This window comes from Colletotrichum fructicola (assembly GCF_000319635.2).
Source record: "Colletotrichum fructicola Nara gc5 chromosome Unknown KSG_Nara_v1_contig06, whole genome shotgun sequence".
Taxonomy (NCBI): domain Eukaryota; kingdom Fungi; phylum Ascomycota; class Sordariomycetes; order Glomerellales; family Glomerellaceae; genus Colletotrichum; species Colletotrichum fructicola.
Window position 1 is genome coordinate 3,165,859 of NW_027094056.1, and position 24,274 is coordinate 3,190,132.

Here is a 24,274-nt window from a genome sequence, read left to right on the forward strand (position 1 = left end):
GTGGTCTTCTGCGATTTCCAAAGCATCGACGTAATGCAGCCGCCGAGCCCAGGTCCCAGCCACCTGGCCTGACAGTTGCCTCGGTCTCCGCAATCTCGGGGAGATTTGGATTTCCTGGGTCTCACGTTCAGGAAAAGATGCTATTGTCTGGGAAGGAACGGCAATTCCAAAGGAGACAATGGGCGGAGCCGCAAAACCCAGGCCCTGCGCAGAGACAAGATTGCTTGTGCCCCCTCTCCCTTCGCCCCAACAAAACAAAATATGACCGGCCGACTCGCTCGCTCGTTAGCCAATGTCTCACCCTGAGGAATGGTCGCACAGAGACATCATATTATCTTTCCCGGGGGAAGGAGATGACTGAGAAAAAGCAAAAGTCTGGCAGCCCAGGATCCAGGAAAACCGAACCCCTCATCCCTTTTGACGAAGCCCTTTTTGGGGGGAAGGGGTGAACCAGAGGGGGTGTCAATTGTTCAATGGTAAGGCAAAGGGTACACAAAGATTCCCTCCCTGGAACAAAGGTGAGTCAAAAGAAAAGACGAAAAGACAAACACAAATGCCAGGGAAAGCAAATTTCGCAATCTTGGGCTCTTTTGGGTGAAGAAACGCCAGCGCATACAAAAAACAACAAGTGTGGATGACTCTGGTATAAAGCAAAGACAAACGTCCCATTATTTGCGACGCAAAGAGAAAGAAGCCTCTTCTTCACCTTTTTTCGGCTCGGGAAGGAAACATACTCACGACCGCACTTACATCCGCGTCACAAGGGGTAGCAAGGACTCAACAGCACTCGGAACATATCATGTCATTGAGAAGAGAAGCCGGCAAAACCAACAAGATTTATACGCACAGAAATTCCAGATCGACGGTCCCATCTTTACCACCTCAACGCTGACGACCACTTCCAACTTGGCTACGATTTCATACCAGGAACCTCTATTTCGAACTCTAAATCTAAGAAAAGTTCTCTTTATCGACGAATAAGACACGGGCCGTCACGCATACGACGTTGCGCGGAGCGGCGCACCTCCTGAAAAATGGGACGAACCGGCTACGACACGACGGGGCTGTATCTCGACCGGCTCCAAGCTCCCCGAAATGCCAGCGGCGGTAAAAAGGCCGCGGGCACGAAAGCAGGGTCCGCTTCTGTGATGGAGAAGCCGGCGAAGGATCCGAAGGCCGGGAAGAGCGGAGAAAAGGCCTCGGGATCGGTTTCGGGACAGAACTGGCAGGGGAGTCCTAAACCGCCGCCCATGAGATGAGGGTGCCAAGAATTGCGGGAAATCCGCCAGAAGGATATATTTTGAATAGAACATACCGGGTCGCGCTATGGTAAGTCTCCTGGCTACTGCTACCAACGCTTGCGTTCAGGGGATTCTGACATGAGGTGGCAGAGATCAAGAGTTTCGTGTTGGATTGTATCAAAACTCGAGGAATGGCAAAGAAGGAAAGTCGGGTAAGTTGCGTCTCCTTGTTTCAAATCTACGTTCATACTGACTCTTTAAACAGTTGCGTGGCAGTGCTTGGAAATAGCACCAGCACAAGACAACTCCTGATGGCCGCTACTCGCGAACAAACGCCCCATCAGGGACGCGTCGAGCATCAGGTTCAACTGCAGAAACCATCAGAGGGTTGCGGGAAAACAATACTTCCACGAATATGGTGCGAACTAGCCCTGGAGGCAATCAATTTCCTAGAATCGGGTGGAGATAGACCAAAAGCAGTAGACAGTGTTCGCAAGAACAACAGTGATTGTTAGATTTCAGCCTCCGCAAGGAACGGCCTCATGAGATTCAATGAGTATGATACAAAACTCCAATTTCCGTCTATACACAATACTCTCGGACCTGAAGTGACAGCCTTTAAAATATACACAAGAACGCTTTTCCGGACAAACGGGGTATCGCACTGGTGAAGAGAAGGAAAGCAAAACATAAATCGTTCATCGGGCTGGAAGCGGCACCTCATCGCATCGTCAGGACCTGGAAATTAACCATACTGGGGAGGATGCTGCGTGGGAGCGGTATGTGAAGGCGGCTGCGGCATGTAGTAATCCGCAGCGGCCCCGGTCTGCGCCGGAACCGGTGCCGGTGCCGGAGCTGGGTTCGGACTCTGCGGGCGGTAAGGAGGCGGGCCGCTCACGGGGTCGTACTTGTTCTCGACTCCCGCGGCGCCGCCGTACCAGGAATCGTGGTTATTGCCTTCTTTGCCGTGGCCCTCTTCAATCTTGGCGTAGGTGCCGCTCTTTTCCTTCTTGCTGCCGATGAACTTCTTGTAGAGGAAGACGGGGATCCAGAGGCCTGTCGAGACGAGAAGGGCGTGGCCGAAGACGTGGCCCAGGCGGAATGATTTGCCTTCCTTTTTGCGTTTGAGTTCTGCGTTGTGTTAGCTGGGATGTCTGTGAGAAGCCTCAGATGATGTTGGGCAAATAGACAGACCTTTCATCAAGTAGTATGTGAACGCGATCAGGAAGAGGATGAACCAGATGATGGCGAGAATGATGAGCACGCGCGCCCAGACGGGAAGCTGCGCGAAGCCATTGTTGCCGCCGCTTCCACCGCCCGCTCCGCCGCCGGCTGCGTAGCCGCCTTTGCTCTTGTATTTGCTCTTTGAGGATTTTGATTTTGACTTGCTAGAGGACGATTTGCCGGAGCTGCCTCTTCCTCCGCTGCTACCGCCGCCTTTTGGTATGCGGGTATCAAGTATGAAAGGCATTATTCTTGTTATTGTTGTCGTCCGCAGTGTCAGTCGGGAGAATGTGGTGTATTGAGGGGAATTGGGTCGTGATAAATCAGGCTGATGGTTACGCAGAGCCTGCAGAAGATGACGGAGTGAGGGGACGGTAGATAGCCTGCTTGCTTGCTGACCCGGGGCGGAGGGTGCCAAGGTCTTTAATAGGCTCTCAAGCACACTAGCTTAGAACAACACGCAAACGACGACATCTTACCATACATCCCAAGGAGGATTGGCAAAGGGTAGTCTGACATGCGATTGATCAGCCCTGTACCTTACTCTTGGCGGAGCTCCGGCCTAGGATCCTGCTCCCGACCCAATCTATGCAACTTGACCTCAATGTTTTCCCCTTCGTGGACTTGGAAAATTGGGCCATGGCAGATAGTTGAAGCCTAGCACGAGAGGCGCAAGGAAGACAAACTTCTTCATCGGGTTGGTCGAGGAATCGGGACTTCCTCGTGGATATGAGTGGGTTGGTGTTGCTCGTGGGCTGAGCTGACGGACTTGGTCAGGGCTTGGCAAGTCACCTCATTCGTCAGATTCCGTGATAATGCAGTGCCAAGACACGCGATGCTCAAAAAGTCGAAGAACCAAACCAAAGTACCGCGCACTCGCGCTGCCTGTCGCAAGGGCGGTGTTTTCTCTTTGGCGGTGCAGCGGCCGGGGTGGCCAACGAACCAGGCCAATTGGAGTGCTCAATCAGCCCTACCGGAGGGAGCCAGCGGTCTGTAAACACGTTAGAAACCCACCTCGATCTTATCTTTCAGGGGACATTTGAGTCTGCCTCGAAGCTTGATTCCTTAAACGGTTCATGAACCACATCCTCGGCCCCGCAGGGAGTGCTGCGCTCCGGGGCCGGGGCCCATAAACGACCGGGACTAATTCCACTTCCAGGCAGCGATATTCTGACGTTTTTTTCCTTCCAAAGGACCATAAGATGTGTAGATGAATTGTTTCTTGGAAAATGGACCTTGCCTCAAGTCGCCGATCTCCGCCTAGAATGAGGACTTTCGCGACTGGCGATCTCCTTGTCCTGATTTGAGGTCAACCTCGCCTTCGGGACGCACAAGGGGGGATGATCGCGATCATCTCTGCGGCACAGCTGCTCAATGCCGTCATGTATGTTTTCCTGCAAGAAACTTCCGCAGTGATCCTTCCATGCATTCTATCTTTCTTCTTTCCCTTTCTTGTCCATCTTGTTCGCCCAGGTTGAGTTGAGACACATCAACGGCTGCACGATTGAGGCAGCCGGTATCCCTGCATTACGTCGGTGTGGTCCGTTGCGAGGTGAGTGTTCATCGCCACGCCCGTCATCTCATGCGCTCAGGGTCCAATCCCCACATCGAGGCGGCAAAACTTGGAATTGGGTTTTGGGGATGTGAGTTAATTTTGACTTCACCGAGAACGACGTACTGAAGCCGGGCGGTGCCTCGTTTTTGGTAGTACTTGCGCTGTTGAGCCTCATTCTTCTACTGCTTGCAGACTGGGCTGACGTCGGTGTGCAGACTAGAAATGTTCATCTCGTTTGCGAGTTGCGAAAAGTACGATGTCATGGAACTCGCGACCCATCTAATGATTCAAGTTGTTGAAGCTCTCCTCAGGCAGTGAGTAAGTAACTATGCGTGAACTTTTCCGGGACTTTGAACTACGGCAGCAAATATTGCAGCCCGAATCCCTCGAAATATTGGGCATCAACTACCGACTTGTAATCGATCCAAGATTGACAAAGTCTGCAAACATTATGCCATGGCCCATGCATCGGTAATGTTTTTCTTTGATGAGCGAGTGATGAGGCTCTGCTTCGGATTTCATTCCATCCGTCATCACCAATTAGACTGTTCATCTGTTCGTTTGGGCCCAATTGTTCAACAATGTATGGATACCTTCCTGCACTTGGTAAGTGATATACTGTCCACCCGTTATTGTTTGAATACCGATTCGTGGGATCAAGGAGCCCTTCGAACCTCGGGAAAAACGTGCCATACCTTTCAGGACTGCCTTCATTTGTTTCATTGAGAGCCGTGCGAGCTCCCTGGACGAGTAATCGACCTGATGTCTCTCTTGGAGCCCGTATTTCATAATATTTGCTGGTCGACTTACCGAAGGCACCACATTGCATGTGGGTGCCTCCTCATCCAGCAACCTCAACAAGCATTTCTGGTCATCGGAATTGTCCATGCCGAACCGAAAACCTGCTCATAAAATCCTGAGAATGGCAGAGGTTGCAGGTCAGCGCGCGTCCGAGCAATGACGGTCAAACCAGTGACACGCGGCACCCATACCCGGAAAGTCGATAGTCTCGGTGCACACAATATGTAGGTGAATTCTATCCGTTGTAGCGAATTCCGCGCCCCAGCCGTCAAATCGAAGAGGTCGAAGCTTCTCAGATCCCCGAGCATCTGCTTTGATTGAATGTGCTCGCGCACTGGCACGCGCTGGACATGAGCCACATGAAGCTTGCAAAGCCTCTAGACAAGGGCGCGAAGTGATAGACGGCAGCTAGAACAGCTATCCATGGCGTGGCGACGTTGCGTCAAGGACGGAACAAGGCAGTCAGATATTAGAAACAGCCGTTTGTCGTTTCGTTGTTCTTGACATGGCGCCTCATTTATTTGGCAGGCAACTCGCGTGGCTCGAAAGGCATGCCCCGCCTCTCAGAAGACTCGCAATTGCCGCTGGATGGGAGATTTGCATGAAATAGGTTGCTTCTCATTCGTGGCGGAGCACAACGACCCGGGCGGTCTTTATTAAAAAACGGCTTTAGAGTTGCGATAGTCTGGGGTTGGCGCCGGTCGGGGTCACGGGGGACAAAGGCGTGTCTTGGCCGGATACGGACATTTTTGTCGCCAGCTCCGGGCCGTGGTGATGACAGAATGGACCTGAGAGCACGACGTGACCTTTTCTCTGCTTATGGGCGTCTGATGTGGTGAGGTGAGACGACAGGAGGAACGCGGCGCAGGTTGGATGATGATGCATGGCGGGATATCGTATTACTGCATCAGACAGACAAACTATAAACAGAATCACTCCTTTCGAGCTGCGTTTTGCATCCGAAGAAGCAAGCAAGACACGGGATGGAAGCACCCAATGGAAAATCGCCGAAAAAGCTGACACTGCAGTGGAGTGAGTGTCACTGGAGGTCCAGTAGCAAGGTCTCCGCCCGGCCTAGGCGCAGCGCCCGAAAGCCCGGTCCCGCGTCTTTGGGTATCTCACACTTAGTGTAGACAGCAGGACTGGCGAATGATGCCGCGCTGGGATTCGGTCTGGGGCCCGTCCGATGTTGGCGTCACTTTGCGAGCCTTCAGTGGCTTCACTGTGGATCCCCAAGTGCCCCTGACCCTGAAACATCGGACTGGGCCGACCACTTCCAGAGGCTCCAAAGGGCTCCAATGGGCTCCAATGGAGGGTCGTGGACAAGGGGAATTCAGCGGCCCTGAGAGCATGTTTCTGCAGTTCGACGCCCAAGCTCCGACCTCAGTGTTCCACGTTCACCCCCCCAATTCCCAGCTTGCAGGTGTCACCTGTCACACAATTGATGAAAGGCCGTTGTCCTCTTCTTTTTGTTTTTTTATTCTTCAACTTTTCCATGTCTTTCCTCGTTTTCGGTTTTCCCCATCCCAAGCTCCCTCTCCCTCTCTTCTTGATGTTACAATAGCCCTTCTCTTTGTGTGTTAATTCAACCTCCATTGCCCTCCTTTCTTCCCCTCGTTTCTTACACGTGTTTCCAGCTTCCGTCCTCCCAAACCGACACAGAGTTCTCCTTTTCACGATCCACCACACCTTACGTCACACGAAATTTGACAGTCAGGGCAGGCCCGCAACAATGGCAGCAGCAGTAGCAGCAGCTACCTCCTCCGGGGCGTTCGAGCCCAAGACGCGCAAACGCGTCCTGAGAGTCATTGCCGTCTCTCTCCTCCTCGATCTTGTAAGTGAAACTTGCGGTCCTCTTTGTCGTTGCTGAAGACTGACCACGACCCCGCGCCAGATCTCCTTCACCTTCATCCTCCCGCTCTTCCCGAAGCTCCTCGAGTTCTACCGTGACCGCGAAGCCGGCCCCGCGACCGCAAACGCCACCGAGCCCGCGACCCTTCTCCAGAGCGTTCTCTCCGGCCTCAACCGCTACAAGGCCGCCTTTGCCCGCCCCATCGACTCGCGCTACGACATCGTCCTCCTCGGCGGCGCCCTCGGCTCCCTCTTCAGTCTCCTGCAGGCCATTGCCTCCCCGCTTATTGGCCACCTCTCCGACCGTCATGGCCGCCGTACCGCTCTCCTGGCCTCCATGTGCGGCAACATTCTCTCCGTCCTGCTGTGGGTCGTCGCCGTCGATTTCCGCACCTTTGTCGCGTCGCGTGTTGTCGGCGGACTGTCTGAGGGCAACGTCCAGCTTGCGACTGCCATGGCGACCGACATCTCCGACGAGCAGAGCCGCGGATCGACCATGGCGCTCATCGGCGCATGCTTCTCCATCGCCTTTACCTTCGGACCGGGTCTGGGCGCATGGTTGAGCAGCATCAGCACCGTCAAGGAGAACCCCTTTGCGACCGCCGCCGGATTCAGCTTGTTCCTCATCCTCACCGAGACGCTGTACCTCTACTTCTGCCTGCCCGAGACCCTGCCCTCGTTGACCGGCAAGGGCGCCAAGAAGGACGAGAAGACCAAAACCTCTGCCGCGCCCATCCAGCGAACCAACTCTCACTTCCTCCTCAACGCCGTCCACTTCGTCTTCCTACTCTTCTTCTCCGGCATGGAGTCCTCGCTCTCCTTCATGACGTATGAGCTCTTCGCGTTCGGATCCGCCAAGAACGGCCGCCTCCTCGGCTACGTTGGCCTCGTCGCCTCGATCCTCCAGGGTGGTGTCACCCGCCGCCTGCCGCCCCTGCTCTCCGTTCGCATGGGCACCGTCGCCTGCCTCGTCTCATTCATCCTCCTCGGCCGCATCTCGACAACGGGCGGTCTTTACGCGGCGGCTACTTGTCTGGCGGTGACGTCATCGACGGTCGTCACTGGTCTCAACACCCTGAGCAGTTTCGAGGCTGCCGAGGGCGAGCGCGGAGGCAAGCTGGGTATCCTCCGCAGCTGGGGCCAGCTTGGCCGTGGTCTTGGACCGATTCTGTTCACCAGCGTGTACTGGTGGGCTGGCCGTGAGGTCGCCTACAGCATGGGTGCCGCGGGCATGGCTGTTGTGACGGCGGTGGTGTTTGCCGGGCTCAAGACGCCGCCTGGTTCATTGAAGAAGAAGGTTCCCGCTGAGAAGAAGACGGCATAAGGAAGGAAGGAAGGAATGGAAAAGAAGAAAGAGAACTGATTACTATAAGGGGTCTGTTGGGTTGACACTTTTCCACACTGTACATGTATTTTGGGACGCATTGCTTAGGCGTCGGTGGTCTAGGTGGTATGTATGATACACAATCGAAGGAACTGTACATGAAGAGTCTTGATATTGTTCAGTCGATTGAAGTCATGTGTTGCATGTTGACTTGATAAATATGCACATGCTGTGGGCCCTCAAAGCCTGTAGCCTTTTCAGTGGCCATATTTAACCAACAGATCAGGGATGGATGTGAAATTACAGATGTTGCTTGGCCGTTGAGGAACCTGGAAGAATTCGAGCATGCGAGCAGATCACAACAGATATCACGGTCTGTGAGTCCAGATCTCATGAAGCCTTACCTGTTAACTTTACTCGACCACTGGGGGTGTATTCTTCACGTATGAGTGACGGCTGATAATAGCGACGGAGATGGCAAGGTCAATTTTAGCTATCTATGCAGCCATTTTGGTTTTGGTCGAAGCTCTCCGTACCTCAAGGAGACGTTCTCTAAACGTGGGGATCTTGGCATGGGACAGAAACCATTTCCCTCGTTCATCGTCATTGAAAAGACACATGAGGCTTAACGTAGCTGGACACTTTAAAGATCTTCCAAGGACCTACCAGTGAGAATAACAGATAAAAAGGCAGCTTCCAACGCTCAGTTTGAACTTTAACAGCCAAATGTTGAACCATGATTGTGGTGTTAGTGTGGGCTGGCGGAAGCCGATGGGCTGGTCCAGTGTCTGCGGCCCCGTCTCGTCGTTCTCAAGCAATCGCAATTTGAGCAGCGATCGAGGGGGGCAGAATGTCACATCGTCATTGTCGGTCTGGTATTCCTCGTAAGAATCACTGCGGAGGGATGACGGGAAGTACATCAAAAGCACACACTAGGCGGTTTGTAAGTAATGAGAGGAGCATGCGTGTTCCATTGGCACCCAGTTATTGTCACTTCAACAAACCAGTACTACAAAACCATGTATTGGCGTTGGTCGTTCGAGGTTAGCGTCAAAATACCCATATATATACGATGTTTGTAGTAGTGAAGATGCTTGCAGTCCATCCCCGTCTGGATACTTTCTGCACCAGAAGTAGGTCCTCATCATGCCCTTCTTATGGCGTGTATAAATAGGCAGGAATATCAACAGCATTGGCTCTCAAGCCCAGAAGCAATGACGCGAGAGGGCGAAGGCCACACACTAGATTGGTTTGTACATGGTTCGGGTCAGAAAGCATCTCAGCGCCTGGAAGTAAACCGTCACTATTCTTTTGATAGGATGGCCTCTGTCATTGCTGTCCGTCATGTATCCGCCACCGCGCAGAGGAATGAGAGGAAACCACAGAAGACCATCGAGATTTTCAAAGATTTGAGTAGATTCCAGCGCACTGGAAGTGGGATACTCACTAAATCTCAACAGCCAGAGACGACGGGAGACAGATGAGCCTACCGAGTGCGAACAAACCAACCGCCATCATACAAAGCTAGTATTTTCTGTTGTTGGAAGCAGTCTCAGTCTGGCCATGAAAGGGGATAGGAAACACAGAAGGCACATTGTTGTGGTGAAAGGCAAAAGATTGTGTCCTGTCTTTGAATAAAAACCTTCCCTGCACAATGAGAGCTGCATATGGCAGGCAGGTCCTCAAGAAAGAATATTGATCCTAGGTTTGCTGAGCGGCGAAGATTTTCAAGGCAAGATATTAAATGTAACATCATGGCAGCATGGTGTATTTCCCATGCTTAAACTTGCTTTGGTCTGCCTCACCAGCCTGTTTATACTGTATTTGCATTCGTGGGTTCATGCTCCCAGATCCTGTCCAGGACTGGTGTTTGTTGTACCCGTTTGCACCCCACCCTTGCCTCATACAAACGGAAGGAGCACCCCCAAGACAAGGCACCTTCCTTCCTTCCCTCAGCTTCCACACCACCATCCATGCAGCCACTGTCCGTCTTGACGCACGCTGCCGTGGATTGCTTCCAACAACAAAGACAAGACCAGATGGTCTAGTGGTCCAACGCCGGCGTGGAGCAATAGTAGCTTATTGGCCTCCTAAGCCAAAGGTTGCGGGTGCAAGTCCCGTCGTCGGTGCCTTTTTTCGACTTTTTTGTTCTTTTATTTACCTTTTGACGGCTGACATTAATGCATACTGCAATGGTATGCGAGAGGTAAGGTAGGGAGTCTGGAGTTCAAAGGCATGCCTGGCATAACAGAAGATGTTATGATTGTCTACCTGCCTTGGCTGTGTTAGACGCAACACTTGTGAAGTCGACTGTGATATCACCACTGGCATCATCACCACTACCAACTACCACCATCACTGCCAACAAAAAGATGACGCAATTGGTAATTGCCAAAAGACAGAGGTTCAAAACAATTCAGAGATACTGGAATTCGGAGCCTTATCATACCTTCCATCCCCTCCATGAGCCTCTCTACGCAGCTCGCCATACATAAATTCTACATGAGGGGTTTCCTGATAAACGCCGTGCCATATGCAGCTTTGGACCGGAGACGACCACCTGCGACCCGTCTTTTGATGTTACTCTCCATCTTCAACCAACGTCCCGGCGCTCCCCTCGCTTAATGTACAGTGGTGTTACGATGTCGAAGGGCGTGGCTAAAATGTCGTTCGTGTTTCGCCATTTCGTTTTCGTGGAATCGGAGTCAGCGTTTAGCCCTTGGACTTGGTGTTCAGGATCAGAGCGACAATGAGACTGTGTCGCCATTAGCTTTGGGGTTGTTTACGAAAGTTGATCAGGGGTAGGTAAACATACCCGTAGAGACCCAAAACTTCGCCGAAAATGAGAATCAGAACCATGCCGACGAATACACGAGACTGCTCCATGTACGAGCGGACGCCCTTGTCGCCGACAATACCAATCGTGTAGCCAGCTGCGAGACCGGTGAAGCCGACAGAGACACCGCAGGCCAGATGCATGAAACCACTAATTAAGGTCAGTATGGAAGGTTCCACGACAAGCTAGATGGCGGCGACAGGCAATGCGCGCGGCTGACGTACTTGAACAAGCTGTATTCGCTTCCAGTTCCAGGGGGCGACAGGTCCTGGGCGATGAGGACGGAGATGACTAGGGAGTAGACGGCAATGATACCGGACATGACAACGGGGATCAGACACTGCGCGCAATGTTAGACGGAGCTTCTGCTCGAGCTTTTGGTGCGACGTGCCTTCATGATGAGATCCGGTCTGAACGTTCCCACACCAGCAATACCGATACCTGACTTCGCGGTACCATATGCGGCGCCGATGCCTGTTGATATCGATTCTGTTTAGCATGCTGATCTCGTTCGTCGCGCCGGGAAGGGGGAATCAGCTCGGGGGTTATTGGTTGAACATACATCCGAAGATCATGGCAGCCGCGATGCCGGCCTAGTTGCAAGGTGTGTCAGCAAATCGGTATTTCTTCAATGTCATTGCTAGCTAGCCAGGTCTTCGCGAGGCCAGCATTGCTTCGAGGGGGCGTTGGAGCTTACCATTCCGATGAATGGCGCGAACTTCGGGGCGAGAGCGGAGTCTTCGGCCATATTGGGCAGACTTTGAATGTGTTTGCGGTCTCTCGATATGCGGGATTGACGTTGATGACCGACGGAGGGGGAGGGATGTATGCGTGTCGAGGATCCCGCGATGGATGGGTGTCTGCGCTACCTGGATCCAGGACCTTGGAGCTTGGTGACGGTGACGAGGCCCAATCAGGACTGCACGGTGGACGGCTGAGAACCCGTGACGCGGCAGAATACCGGCCCGACACCAGCCACTGTTCATCAAAGTTCAGCCACATCAAATCTATCGACTTGCCATCTCAGGCACTGTTGGTGGCTGGCTGTCGAATCAAGTTCCAGAGTGGAGACGTATGCACACGTGCGGCGCAGTAGGCGCAACTGCCTTGAAACGGTCCGTGCTGCGACTTTCCTTATCGGCATGTTGGCTTATCGCAGATGTATCAGTCGGTCGAGGACTGGAATCCCTGGACGCCTGCCAACTTTCCTCCACGAAATACCCCTTGGATCGCGCGCCCAGATGCAAGGTAAGTGTGAGGTTTGGCTGTATCTCATGTCCTCGGTTTGTGTTTGCTTGAGGCTGGCAAATGGAGGGGAGCGGGACGTGCCTTGCGTGATAAAGTCAAACTATCTTTCGTCGCACGCGTGCGCTGGGCATGGGGAAGGCGTCTTCCTGGTTGGCCGCAACGGTGAAAGGTTCAGATGCTTGCTTCTTTTCCGATGCAACTCGAGGTGCTCCGATTTCAAGACGAGGTTCGGTGTTCGCAGCAGCAAGGCAGCAAGGCAAGGCGCGGCAACGTCCAAGTACCTATTCGCAAAGTCACAGTCTCGAATCATTTGGTGCAGTCGTGCATGAGCAGCTCCATTTCTTCCGGCAGTCACCCGCCCACCTCACGTAGGACAGTCTCAGCTAGTCCCTGTCTCCTGGCATACTACGTATGCGGTAGAGGCGACTGGTCTGAAGCGGTCTTTGATATTCTTAGATACGCATATTGCCATGTGCTCGCCCTGCCCACACCACACGTCGAGATACGGATACAGGCGCTCGCTAAAGCTAAGATACACCCCGCGAACCAAAGATGGGCCAGACCGGGCCATTCGACGCCCTCAGGACCATGGAGTCTCCATTTGCTGCTGGGCCAATGTCAAAGTCCTACGGATACACTTTACGGCATGTATATGCAATGGCGGTAGGGGACGTGGGACTGTGGAGTATTCGAGCTGCAGGACAATGGAAGAAAAAAAGGTCAAGGACCAACCTCGAGGCCCCGTCTGTGAAGGTCTAGCGCCGTGGTGGATCTCCAGACTTGCACCTTTTGAGATCCACCGTCGTTTTTTTCTGACATGTCCAAGTATTGCAGCAACTCGCCAGAGCACTGACTGATGGCTGGTCTGTTGACCGTCCTGCGCTTATTCTTTGGTTGGTGATTAAGACATGAATGCTCCGAGATCAGAGTTAGATAGGCTAATGTACCTCATCTTACCCTACTTAGACAGGGGAGGTCAGATGCTTAGCACCAAGCCAGGGAGACGGGCAGACAATGAGCGAGCAAGCCAACGTGGGCAAGGTGAATGAATGGATGGGGGTTGGAACTTGGAACTTGTTGGAGGGCTGCAGTTTGCAATCTGCAGGTTGCTGCACTGTACCCGACACGCGCAACCAAAAGAAACGGCCGATTCCCGTCTCGTCTCGTCTCGTCTCTGGTGGTTCGCTCCCAGCAGCAGGCCAGCAGAGACCGACAGCAACCTTCAATCCACCCAGGTCCATCCTGTTCTTCCAATCTATCCCCAGCTTTCTACGCTTGGCCGCAGCCCTCGCTTTCTGCCCCGACCATTCTAGCCCAATGCCGCCCGCCGGTCTGGATGACTGAGCAGAGTCAAGTCAGCAGTAGCAGCAGCAGCAGTAGCAGTAGTAGTGACCGGGCACCGACCCGACGTACGGCCAACATCCCATCGCCCATCTAACGTGCTAGGTTAGTTGAGCTGGTGTCAGTGCCAATGCCAGCGGCCCTCCACTTCTGGCTGCCAGACTCACCTCACCTTACCACCTAAGCAAATCCCTAGTACGGATACCTTCCTAGTAATTAGTATTCGTTGCGCACTGCCACTGCCACCACCACCACCACCACCGGCGGCCGTCAACCACAAACCACCACTCCCCTTTGACTTCCACCGCCAACATTTCATCTCCGCCTGCACCCATTTTAACCATCATCGCTATTGTTGCTGCACACCGCGCCTTGCTGCCTCGCCCCCGACGCTCCTTTTGCAGCCTGCCGAGAATATCGACGTCCTTTGCCGTGTTCCCGCCCTTTGCAACAACCAACCCGCCCAGGTCAGGGCCCTGTGTCAAGTCATAGGCCCATAACGTCACCCGGCCCATCCTGGAAAGGGGACGGAGAATAGAACGAAGGGGAAACGAAAAGCAACACCACCACAAAAATACCTCCCTTCGACCACGACGCCGCCGCGACAGCCGTCAGTCTGTCCCTGCGAGCCTTGTTGGCGCAACCGACCGAGCAATTGCCAATTTCGCCCTGTGAGCGGCTCGCGGCGATCCTGTGCTTCCTCACCATAGCCGGCGGCCGTTGAGGCCTCGCGTTGTTAGTACACCTCTCCTTCGATTCCTGTACCACATTTTTCTCCACCTTGGCACAACTCACCATCTCTCCCCTTTATAATCAACCGCCTAACAACCACGTCCATAGGCCGATAAGATCTCTCGCTGCAATCCCCAGCTCGACCGATCCATTCCATCATGGCCGACTACCACGGCGACCCGCGAGGTCACCACTCCAACAACTACCAACGCGATGCCGCCTTCTCAAACATTTTCGGCGCCGCCCCCCCGCCGGGACGCTCCCAGACCATGACCTCCTCTTCGATGCCTCCTCAGATGATGCCTCAGCACCAGGGCAGGACACAGACAATGTCTTCTTCCTCCATGTCGAGCATGCAGCGACAACCCCCGCCGAGACAGCCTCAGGGCGGTTACGACCCGAACCCTCCGAGAGGGGCTTCGTTGCAGAACGGCTACCCGGGACAGCGCTCCGCCTCTGGCGGCTATCAAGTGCCCAACCCTCAACAATACATGCCGCAACAGCAGGCTCGTCGCCCGTATCCTGGTCCTCCGGCACCTGTTCCTCAACGCGGCGACATGCGAGGACCGCCCCCGCAAGGGCAATATGGCGCGCCAAGGTCTCAGGCACAAAGGTTTTATCAAGGAGGAGGGCCAGCACCAGCGATGAATAATGATTCGTACCGCTCACAGTCTCTTGCCTCCACCCCGAGGCCAAACATGTACCAACCTTCTCCCGGGAACTACGGTTCGCAGCCGAATCATCAAGCTGCGGCCAATGCCTTTCGTCATGCTCCGTACAACCCGAGTTCGGCCCGAACTACGGCGCAAGGACGGGTCGTTCCCGAACGCCACGATGATCGAGCCATGTCAATGACTGGATACCCTCCGCAAGATCGCGACTTGCATCAACACCAAAACTCGCACCAGACGATGAGCGGCCGAGTCATTCCGAACAGAAGAGCACCGGTGGAGCTGCCGGCGACCAATGGCAGCTTTGGAGGAGGCTACACACCAGCGCCAGGGTCTCAGACGAGGACGGTGAGCATGGCCTCCTCCAATGGAGATTCACAGAGGACCATGTCAATGGCGTCCACCATCGCGCCCACGATAACTCCCTCTGATTCCGACGCCGCAACGCTGGCACATAGGCCCTCCATGAGCAAGTCTATCGACGGCAGTGAACGGCCACCGACGGCCAAGATCCGACCTCCTCTGGTATACCCTGCGCTGCTGTCGAGAGTAGCAGACTGTTTCCGACAGAAGATCATCACAGGCGACAGAACGAAGAACGAGCTCACGTATAAGAACGCCTTCAGCGGTGCCGAGGCGGTAGATGTTTTGTCATATATTATCAGGACGACCGACAGAAACCTGGCCTTGCTACTGGGACGAGCGCTCGATGCCCAAAAGTTCTTCCACGACGTCACTTACGAACACCGCTTGCGCGACTCTACATCAGAAATGTACCAGTTCCGAGAAACCATGATGGAAGAGCCTGAAGAAAAGGTCCCTGTCAACGGTGTCTTCGTCCTCCTCTCTGAATGTTACTCTCCCACCTGCACGAGAGACCAGCTTTGCTACTCTATTGCCTGCCCCCGCAGACTGGAGCAAGTGTCCCGATTGAACCTGAAGATTCAGCCCGGCCTGAAGAAGGAAGCTGAGGCCGCCACGAACGAAGATGACATCGATCAGACAGACGAACAGAAGCTCTGGATCAACTCCGTGCCGAAGGAGATCGCCGAGAGCGTTGGTGACAGGGAAAAGAAGAGACAAGAGGTTATTTCGGAAATTTGCTACACCGAAAGAGACTTTGTCAAGGATTTGGAGTATCTCCGCGACTTCTGGATTCTTCCTCTGCGCTCCAAGGCTTCCCCTATTCCTGCGGCCAAGAGAGAAAAGGTTGTCAAGGCTATTTTCAGCAACATTGTCGACCATCCTAGTCTTCACCAGGTGAGCTCGCGATTCGCCAAGTCGTTGACGGAGAGACAAAACAAGCATCCTGTCGTTGGTAACGTCGGAGACATCTTCCTCGAATGGGTCCCTCAATTTGAACCTTTTATTTGGTATGGTTCCAAGCAGCTGGAGGCCAAGTTTGAGTTTGAGAATGAGCGTTCATCGAACCCATACTTTGCCAAATTCGTGGACGAGATCGAGCGAAGGAAAGAGTCGCGAAAGCTGGAACTCAACGGTTATCTCACCAAGCCGACGACGCGTTTGGCTCGTTACCCGTTGCTGCTGGAGAACGTGCTCAAGTACACCGAGGACGGTAACTCGGACAAGGAAGACATTCCAAAGGTGCTCAAATTGATTCGCGACCTCTTGAGCAGAGTCAATGCCGAATCAGGAAAGGCAGAGAACAGATTCAACCTGAGAAGGTTGCATGAGCAATTGCGCTTCAGACCGAACGAGAGGGTAGATCTGAGACTGACGGAGGAAGGTCGCGAGTTGGTGTTCAAGAGTCAGCTGAAGAAGACACCGCAAGACGCGTCTGAGATCACGGCTTTCTTGTTCGACCACGCGGTGCTGTTGGTGAGAATCAAACAAGCGGGCAAGGGGGAGGAAATCAAGGCGTACAGAAGGGTGAGCATTATACATACCGGATTGGAGATTAAGCTAACCTGGAACAGCCCATCCCCTTGGAACTCCTTGCCATTCGAGAAATGGAGGAAGTCATACCCGGTTCTGGTGGCATGAAGCGTTCGTCGTCTAGCTTGCTACCAGCGCTTCGGGCCAATACAAATGACAGCAAGAAGGGAGAAGGCTGGCCCATCACGTTTAGGCATTTGGGTAAGGCCGGCTATGAGCTGACGTTGTATGCTTCAAACCAAGCGGCACGTAAGAAGTGGCTGGAGTTCATCGACACTGCTCAACAGAAGCTGAGAGCCCGCGCCGACTTCTTTAACACAAGCGTCATCTCTGCAGGATTCTTCGTTGGCACTAACCAGGTCAACTGTGTTACTCCCTACGATGGTGGCCGAAAGTTGTTGTACGGCACTGACAACGGTATTTACTTGTCAGATCGTAAGAGTAAGGAGGCCATTCCGAAGCGAGTCATCGAGACGACAAGCGTCACCCAACTGGACGTTCTGGAAGAGTACGGTCTCCTTTTGGTTCTTTCGAACAAGGCTCTCTACTCGTACCCTCTCGGTGCGCTCAATCCCGACGAGCCTGCCCTCTCGAAGAGGCCAAAGAAGATTCAAAGTCACTGCAACTTCTTCAAGACGGGCATTTGCCTTGGCAGGCATCTTGTGTGCTGCGTCAAGTCGTCAGCCCTGTCAACCACCATCAAAGTCTACGAGCCCAATGACGCAATGTCCAAGGGCAAGAAGCAAAAGGGTTTCGGAAAGATGTTCGCCGGCCAGGATGAGCTTAAGCCATTTAAGGAGTTCTACATCCCCACGGAATCGTCATCTGTGCACTTCCTCAAGTCCAAATTGTGCGTGGCATGCGCCCGTGGATTTGAGGTTGTGTCCCTCGAGACCCTTGAGACGCAGTCACTCCTCGACCAGGCCGACACCAGTCTCGACTTTGTCGCCCGCAAGGAGAACGTCAAGCCAATTCACATTGAGCGTCTCAATGGCGAGTTCTTGCTCAATTACTCTGAGTTTTCCTTCTTCGTCAACCGTAACGGTTGGCGTGCGAGACCGGAGTGGCGTATCGACTGGGAGGGCACACCGCAGAGCTTTGCCCTCAGTTATCCGTGGATTTTGGCATTTGAGCAAAACTTCATTGAGCTCAGAAACATTGAGACTGGCGCTGTGCACATTGTGCCGCATAGAAACATTAGGATGCTGCATAGCAGTACCCACGAGGTAAGTCTGACTATTGTCTACCTCCAAAAAACGTTACTGACACAGCTACGCAGATCATTTTTGCGTATGAAGACGAGAAGGGAGAGGACGTTGTCGAAGCCATTGACTTTTGGAAGAGCAACAGGAGATCCGAAATTCCATGATTCGACAACGCGACGCCGTCCCATCTCGGTCACTCCTCGAGGGAGAGCATGTTTGATTAAAGATCGATACCAGAGTGACTTGACTCAAATTCTTTTGCAGCCCTTTCATCGATGGCGGCTTCTTGTCTCTGGACAGGGCAATGTTTTGGCCGGGCGCTTGCGTCAAAAGCGGAGGACGATGATGGCGTGGGAGGGAAGGCTTCTTTTAGAATGGACGACGGCAACCTATTTTTGTCATCGATACATGGTTCTATTTTGTGTTGTTTCCACTTGGATGAGGGTTCTTACTCGGTTAGTAGAGGGAGTCAAGCGTTATTCCCTGCAGTTGTTGGTTGTGGGTGAGAAGACGGGGAGAAAGAGAAGGGTGAGAGATACTCGAGGACAATTTAAAGCAAGTTGTTCCTGCGAGGATATGATTGGTCGTATGTGAAGTGAAATGAGCCTGGCGCGACGGATTTCCTCAGCATTCATCGTCGTTGTGAGAGCCTCGGATTCGAAGTTGCATCCTGGCGCGTGGGTGGTTGGTTTAGTTCAACTCTTATTAATTGCATGAGCGTGTCAAGACTGAGATGAACGTTTCCTTGATCATTGGTGATGCCCAAGCTGGGGCACCCGTCGTGACTTCCACGCTAGCTTTTTTAGGAGAAATCTTTTGGTAAGCACATGGCTATATAATGACCGTTCGTGGCCTTGACCAGTTCCCCCTGAGCAATGATGCCATTTAGTGGTTAGGTTTTTTTCAACGAAGTACTCTTTGACTTTGTCCGGGTAGGCATCGTGACTTTGTTTTTTGATGGTAGGCTTTAGAGGATTTCGCCCCTGATGGAGGGACCCGCGTTGTCTTGTATCTTTGGCGGTGTATTCGATGGCTAATACTCTGGAAAGGAGGCAGAGATCTGTCATAGTTAGAACTGAGAACCGTTGGGGCAGACTCTTGTGATGTGACTGGGGAGCATCGCGTGCGTTGACCAAGTCCGATCTGGAGATCTTGGATAGCGATTCCATTTGTGGCCCTGTATCAACTGTAGCTGCTAGTGTCTTCTTTATAGATCCTCTGCGAAAAGGCAGGCCGAAAGGAAGGCGATCTGCAGGAAAGTGGCTGTAGTCTGTGGGACACGTTACGGCCGCATCGAGGGGTTCAAAGTAGATAGACAAAGGGCCTTCGGCAGCGAACTTAATGTTTCCAGCACCATCATGGGTATTCCTGGAAACAGGGAGATTTTCTCCCTGCTATTCTCAAAAGGAAAGCAGAAGTGATGTTTGGAATGCGAAGCCTCGACTGCCAGATCATACATAGGAAAAGGGGGTTCTAAAATGGCTATCAGGACGGATTAGGCGTCAAATCGACACTAAGATAGATTTGTAAGGAGAAAAGTTTTAACCACGCCAGAGAAGGACGGGCCTGGATAACGATAAATATAGCTGTGATGGTCCAGGAATTGGGCGTCCTTGGATTGCATATTTCGTCCTGCCTGCCTCAACCCCGTAGAACGCGCTATCGAAGTAACCGCAGCTTTGCTCTCATCACTCTCAGGAGCAACCAAGGAGATGGGTTCAGGTGAACACTCAAAGGTCATCTATTAGCTCGGTAGGCACCTCCCGCAGACTTTTTCAAATGCTCCTTCAATCTCTGGGTTGAGCGGTAGCTTGGTCCAGTGTGGTCCTTCCTTCCTGGTCATGACGCCCAGCTTACGGTCTTTCTTTCCTTTGGAAGGAAGACACGTCTCCTCCCCGCCTGCACTCCTTCTTCTCTCACCTACGACATCATTCCGTTCTAACTCAAGATTCTTCACTCACCTCTCACATCTCCCAAAGCCCAACGCCACACATATAAGGGTTATCGACAATGTCGACCGAAGATCACCGTTGGGTTTTCGAGACGGGCGATTTCGCAGACTTTCGCATCGTATGCACAGATGATGGCGTGGAGTTCAATGTGCATCGGTTGATGCTGAGTCTTCATTCCACCTACTTTGCCAGACTCTTCAAGAGCGAATTTCAGGTTACTCTTCTCGTACCCAGAAGCTCATATTACATCACATGAGGCTGACTGCCGGTGACTTTAGGAAACCAAGCTCGGCATCTCAAACCTCGCAGATGTCGACTCCCAAACTATGGGACATCTTCTCGACTTCTTTTACCGAGGAAACACCCCCTGGAAGTGTCCTGATGACATGCTCATGCTCGCCAAGCTCTGGATTCTCGCAGACAGACTTCAGGCGACAAGTGCCATGATTGAAGTTGAGCACCGTGTGAAGAGCAAGCTCAACGGTCTTAGCAACAAGTTTATCGTCGCGGATTGCACATTACTAGATACCGTCTTCCATCACAAGGCCTGCGCTGAGTCGGGCCTAGGCTACGCAGTTGGCGAGGCTGCTTGTGCGATTCTCATTGACCGCTCCCAGTACCCAAAGAAGAGCGACTTGGTGGAGAAGCACGCTCGAGAAAACATCCTGTCCGCAAACATGATGCTATTCTGGGCTTCTCGATACAAGGAGAACAGCGACGAATTTGAGTTCACATATCGCTCGTCAACGGTCATGAAGCAACGAATCGATCGAGAGGAAGAATTCAGAGACAAACTCATCAGTGAGAAGATGACGAAGCCCTCAAGAATCCTGACCAGGTACTGTTCACATGCGGTCCAAGACATGCGTGCCACGCTCACATTTTGCAGCGGACCAGACGCGACCACGAGCAAAAAGCGAAAGCAATCGTCGTGAATGATTCGGTAGGGATGGGTTTTACGGAGAAGCAAGTAGATGGTGTTCATAGCACAAATCGGACATGATGAGGTCCACTCGGTGAAATAGGGGCATCCATAGAAAGAGAGGACTCTTCAGCACTTTGAAGTCGGAATCGTCGAATTTCCGGCGTAATCGATTTTACTGCCTCCTACCCTGCTAAGTGAGGCGTGATCGTGTGTAAAAAAGAAGAGAATAGTAATTTTGTTCTGTTGTCGCGGTCAGTTCAGAAGGTGCGTGTCTGCCTTGCAAAGCAAGTATCTTGGGCACTCAGGGAAGCTGCACCTTCCTGCACGTTAGCTTTTCTACACTGCGATTATTTTCTTCTTCTCCTTTCTTTTCACAGAGCTTACTGGCATATTTCATCCTCTGTATCTCTCTCCCAAACTCACTTTTCTCAACACGAATTCGTTCCCACGAATCCAACCAGGCCATTCATTGTCTGATATCGACACATTCCGCCAAAATGTCAAAGGACTGTCGCTGGATGCTCCAGACGGGCAAGTACGGCGACTTTCGTCTGGCTCAAGGCAGGCGGTCGATTCGAGTCCACAGATCCATCCTCGTTCAACACTCGGGATACTTTGCGAAGTTCTTCAAGCATGGTCTTCCATCCCGCAAGGTATCTCTTTACTCTTCGAGATCAGCGTTCATAGGACTCGGATCGTTGCTAACAGCGTACATAGGCTGTCGACCGTGGCAGATTGGAGATACCAGCCGAATATGACCTCAACCTGGTCCGCATCTTGATGGATTGCTTCTACCGCGGCGAAATCGAGTGGGTATTCCCGGAAGATGATATCCGCAAGAACGTTGAACTTTGGATACTCGCAGAGTGGTTGAATGTTGAGTACGCCATGCACACCCTTGAAGTCAACCTCCTCGAGATCCTCAGCCCAATGGAGCAAAAGTACCGCGCGGCCAAGCCCTGGATGCTGGGGCTCGTACTCCATCACCAAAAGTGTGGCAACTCAACCGTCGGGAGTATGTTCGCCGAGGCCGCTCTCGCCGTGCGGTACACTACCGGAAAAGCTGATCACATTCGATGCTTGGATGACATGCGCAACGCATTCCCCGCTCTCGGAAGGAAAATGGATGAATGAATGGGAGGTGCAGTATCGCGAACGGAGCGACCAGCTTCTCGGTTCTGGAGGTTACGGATGGCGTGATGAAGCGGTGATTGTTCTACAGCCGCTTCGCAGACACATGGTCGAGCATCGTCTCGGTATTGCCGCCTCGGAAGGGGATTTCGTGACAAAACGAACATGTAACAGCGTCCCATTGCTATCGATTCACAACTTCTCACTCATTTCCAATCCAGGCATCGACCTTGAGCTCTTCACTTCCGATTGGCGGCCGGTTGACCCCCCATTGGCGTATTGGTGATCCATTATACAAAGAACAACCCAACAACAACCCATCCATGGAGTACTTGCCATGGGAAACCACGAGTTTCTGAAAATGAACCCTTAATGTGAAGATCATCGCATGTTGGCTATGTTTGGAACGCGGATCGCAGATGGTGGATCGGCGGTAAAAGACAAGCTCCAAGATCTGGCAAGGAGTATCAGATGTGTTGGGGATCAACGCTGTTTTCTGTAAGCCACAGGGCTACTATGTTACCATAGGCAGGATGAGGTGGAATTGCACGCAAGCATATTCACATATGAAGTACAAGATTGGCTCAAGCGCAAAGTATTTGAAGGATCCTCGTACAATAACAGCAGTCTCGTAAGATAAACTCACAAGAATGGTCGAGCGGTCAAGAACAGTTACAACGTAAGAATGAAATATTCAAATTCTAGTCTGGTATCGCAGCTAATAATCCAAAACGCCATCATGCAACCCACTCATTACATCAACACCACCCTCACTGCTTCTGCCCGGCCAAATGCCACTCAAACACCTTCCTAAACCTCTCCTTACCATCGCCCTGGATGGTATCACCGTGGCAGGGGATAATCGTGTCAAAGTCCCACTTGTCGATCGTCTGGATGCTCTCGTTGAAGCTCGGCCTGTCGCGCCCGCTCATGACGTACCACTGGAACCGCTTCACCCACTTCACATCGCCCTCGGTCGTCTGCAGCCCGCCAAACAGCTTGTTCGGAACGCCCGCCGACGTATCCCGCTCGCCCTCGGGCGCCTTCGAGTACTGCTCGCGCGGGGGCAGGTTGAACATGAGATCGGCCTGAATCAAGATGCGCTCGGGCCTGAAGAAGAAGACGAGCTCCTTGTTGGCGTGGGCGTCGACGTACTCGTACGCGAAGTCGGCGTCGAACTCGGGCGTGATGGCCGTCTCGCGCTTTCCCGGGCCGTCCTTGAAGGTGACGAAGAACTCGTCGGCCGGGTTGACCTTGGGGTCGCCCGTCTGCTTGGCGCGCTTCTGCGGCAGGCCGTCGGGGCCGATGATCTTGGCGGCGGGGTATTCGCGCTTGTACTCGGACAGGAAGATGTGGTGCTCCATGTCGGGGGCGATGATGTAGGCGAGGTTGCCGCCCTTCTCGGCGATCTTGGCCTTGACGGCGTCGGTGAGGGCGACGGGGCTGAAGACGGCGAGGGCGCCGGAGGAGAGGCGGACGAGGGTGGCGCGGCCGCCGATCTTGAGGACGCCGAAGCGGGCGAAGGGGACGGAGAAGGTGGTTACGTTGGGGGTGAGGTCGCGGATGACCATGACGTCCGCGGGGTTCGCGGGGATGAGTTTTTGTGACATGATGGGTTTCTTGATGTGGTCTTTGGCTGATTTGAGAGGGTTGTTATGGGAAGAAGAGGGTTGCTGGTCTGGAGAGTCGAGGGTGTGTTGGCCTTGGAGGTGTGCTTGGGTGTTGGTGGTGGTGTTGTGAGATGAGCCTTCGGAATGAGGTTGCGAGTGAGCTTGCGACGGGTTGTGTGTCGCCGAGAATGCTCTGCGATGGATTGTCGAAGTGCGGATTGTGCGGGCTGATGTAGCCGGGTATCTTAGCAATCTCTAAACGGAAGGATAGTTTTAGAAAACGTGCATGACAGAAGGCAGAAGGGGGAGGGTGTATTTGGATTATATATGAGGTAATGGGGGAACTGAGACTGTCTGCCGGGATGGAGCAGCTTCCACGAGCTGCGACGGGAACGGGGGCGGGAACAGGGACAGATTTAAGCTACGGCGGCGTGCGTGGTGTGGGCGCGGCGGGCACACGTACCATTGTCAAATCAAGCGGAGGCGTTCCGACGGGTTCGTTCTAGAAACGCGGACTGCGGAAGACGGAGGGATTGAGGGAGGGAGGGAGGGTGTGTAAGAGATGGTGTGGGGGAAATTCGATTCGCACGTCAGTCAATGGAAGTCAAGCTTCCCTCAGCCGGGAGTCCGTTTTTTTTTTTTCTTCTTCTGCGATTGTTTCGACAAGGCGCAGGGTCCAGCTATTCCTCGCAACAAATTGCAATTGGAAGGGTAGAAGCTGAGAAGCGGAC

The 24,274-nt window shown here is 53.1% G+C and overlaps 9 protein-coding genes across 9 annotated transcripts; 5 read left to right on the forward strand and 4 right to left on the reverse strand.

The window, feature by feature from the left end:
- Positions 1 to 1,034: 1,034 nt before the first annotated feature.
- Positions 1,035 to 1,530, forward strand: CGGC5_v011143 (uncharacterized protein; the record flags this gene model as incomplete). Its single annotated transcript, XM_032028767.1, has 4 exons — positions 1,035 to 1,233; positions 1,309 to 1,329; positions 1,392 to 1,453; positions 1,507 to 1,530. The coding sequence occupies 4 exons, from the start codon at positions 1,035 to 1,037 to the stop codon at positions 1,528 to 1,530; spliced, it is 306 nt and encodes a 101-aa protein (XP_031891307.1).
- Positions 1,531 to 1,986: 456 nt separating this feature from the next.
- On the reverse strand, positions 1,987 to 2,712 carry CGGC5_v011144 (uncharacterized protein; the record flags this gene model as incomplete). Its single annotated transcript, XM_032028766.1, has 2 exons — positions 1,987 to 2,372; positions 2,436 to 2,712. The coding sequence occupies 2 exons, from the start codon at positions 2,710 to 2,712 to the stop codon at positions 1,987 to 1,989; spliced, it is 663 nt and encodes a 220-aa protein (XP_031891306.1).
- Positions 2,713 to 4,595: 1,883 nt separating this feature from the next.
- CGGC5_v011145 (uncharacterized protein) lies at positions 4,596 to 5,129 on the reverse strand (the record flags this gene model as incomplete). The annotated part of the gene is made up of 4 exons (XM_066152488.1): positions 4,596 to 4,638; positions 4,716 to 4,762; positions 4,916 to 4,936; positions 5,013 to 5,129. 4 exons carry the CDS (start codon positions 5,127 to 5,129, stop codon positions 4,596 to 4,598), a joined length of 228 nt encoding a protein of 75 aa, XP_066008138.1.
- Positions 5,130 to 6,553: 1,424 nt separating this feature from the next.
- On the forward strand, positions 6,554 to 7,996 carry Mfsd10 (Major facilitator superfamily domain-containing protein 10; the record flags this gene model as incomplete). Its single annotated transcript, XM_032028765.1, has 2 exons — positions 6,554 to 6,655; positions 6,716 to 7,996. The coding sequence occupies 2 exons, from the start codon at positions 6,554 to 6,556 to the stop codon at positions 7,994 to 7,996; spliced, it is 1,383 nt and encodes a 460-aa protein (XP_031891305.1).
- A 2,712-nt stretch (positions 7,997 to 10,708) lies between these two features.
- On the reverse strand, positions 10,709 to 11,580 carry vma-11 (V-type proton ATPase 16 kDa proteolipid subunit 2; the record flags this gene model as incomplete). Its single annotated transcript, XM_066152489.1, has 6 exons — positions 10,709 to 10,751; positions 10,812 to 10,982; positions 11,057 to 11,172; positions 11,257 to 11,306; positions 11,395 to 11,425; positions 11,530 to 11,580. 6 exons carry the CDS (start codon positions 11,578 to 11,580, stop codon positions 10,709 to 10,711), a joined length of 462 nt encoding a protein of 153 aa, XP_066008264.1.
- A 2,731-nt stretch (positions 11,581 to 14,311) lies between these two features.
- rgf1 (Rho1 guanine nucleotide exchange factor 1) lies at positions 14,312 to 18,089 on the forward strand (the record flags this gene model as incomplete). The annotated part of the gene is made up of 3 exons (XM_032028762.1): positions 14,312 to 16,714; positions 16,762 to 17,946; positions 18,000 to 18,089. 3 exons carry the CDS (start codon positions 14,312 to 14,314, stop codon positions 18,087 to 18,089), a joined length of 3,678 nt encoding a protein of 1,225 aa, XP_031891594.1.
- A 1,846-nt stretch (positions 18,090 to 19,935) lies between these two features.
- On the forward strand, positions 19,936 to 20,812 carry KBTB1 (Kelch repeat and BTB domain-containing protein 1; the record flags this gene model as incomplete). Its single annotated transcript, XM_066152490.1, has 3 exons — positions 19,936 to 20,091; positions 20,156 to 20,715; positions 20,767 to 20,812. 3 exons carry the CDS (start codon positions 19,936 to 19,938, stop codon positions 20,810 to 20,812), a joined length of 762 nt encoding a protein of 253 aa, XP_066008263.1.
- A 487-nt stretch (positions 20,813 to 21,299) lies between these two features.
- Positions 21,300 to 21,936, forward strand: CGGC5_v011150 (uncharacterized protein; the record flags this gene model as incomplete). Its single annotated transcript, XM_032028760.1, has 2 exons — positions 21,300 to 21,455; positions 21,520 to 21,936. 2 exons carry the CDS (start codon positions 21,300 to 21,302, stop codon positions 21,934 to 21,936), a joined length of 573 nt encoding a protein of 190 aa, XP_031891592.1.
- Positions 21,937 to 22,703: 767 nt separating this feature from the next.
- Positions 22,704 to 24,009, reverse strand: CGGC5_v011151 (uncharacterized protein; the record flags this gene model as incomplete). The annotated part of the gene is made up of 2 exons (XM_032028759.2): positions 22,704 to 23,798; positions 24,007 to 24,009. The coding sequence occupies 2 exons, from the start codon at positions 24,007 to 24,009 to the stop codon at positions 22,704 to 22,706; spliced, it is 1,098 nt and encodes a 365-aa protein (XP_031891589.2).
- Positions 24,010 to 24,274: the final 265 nt, after the last annotated feature.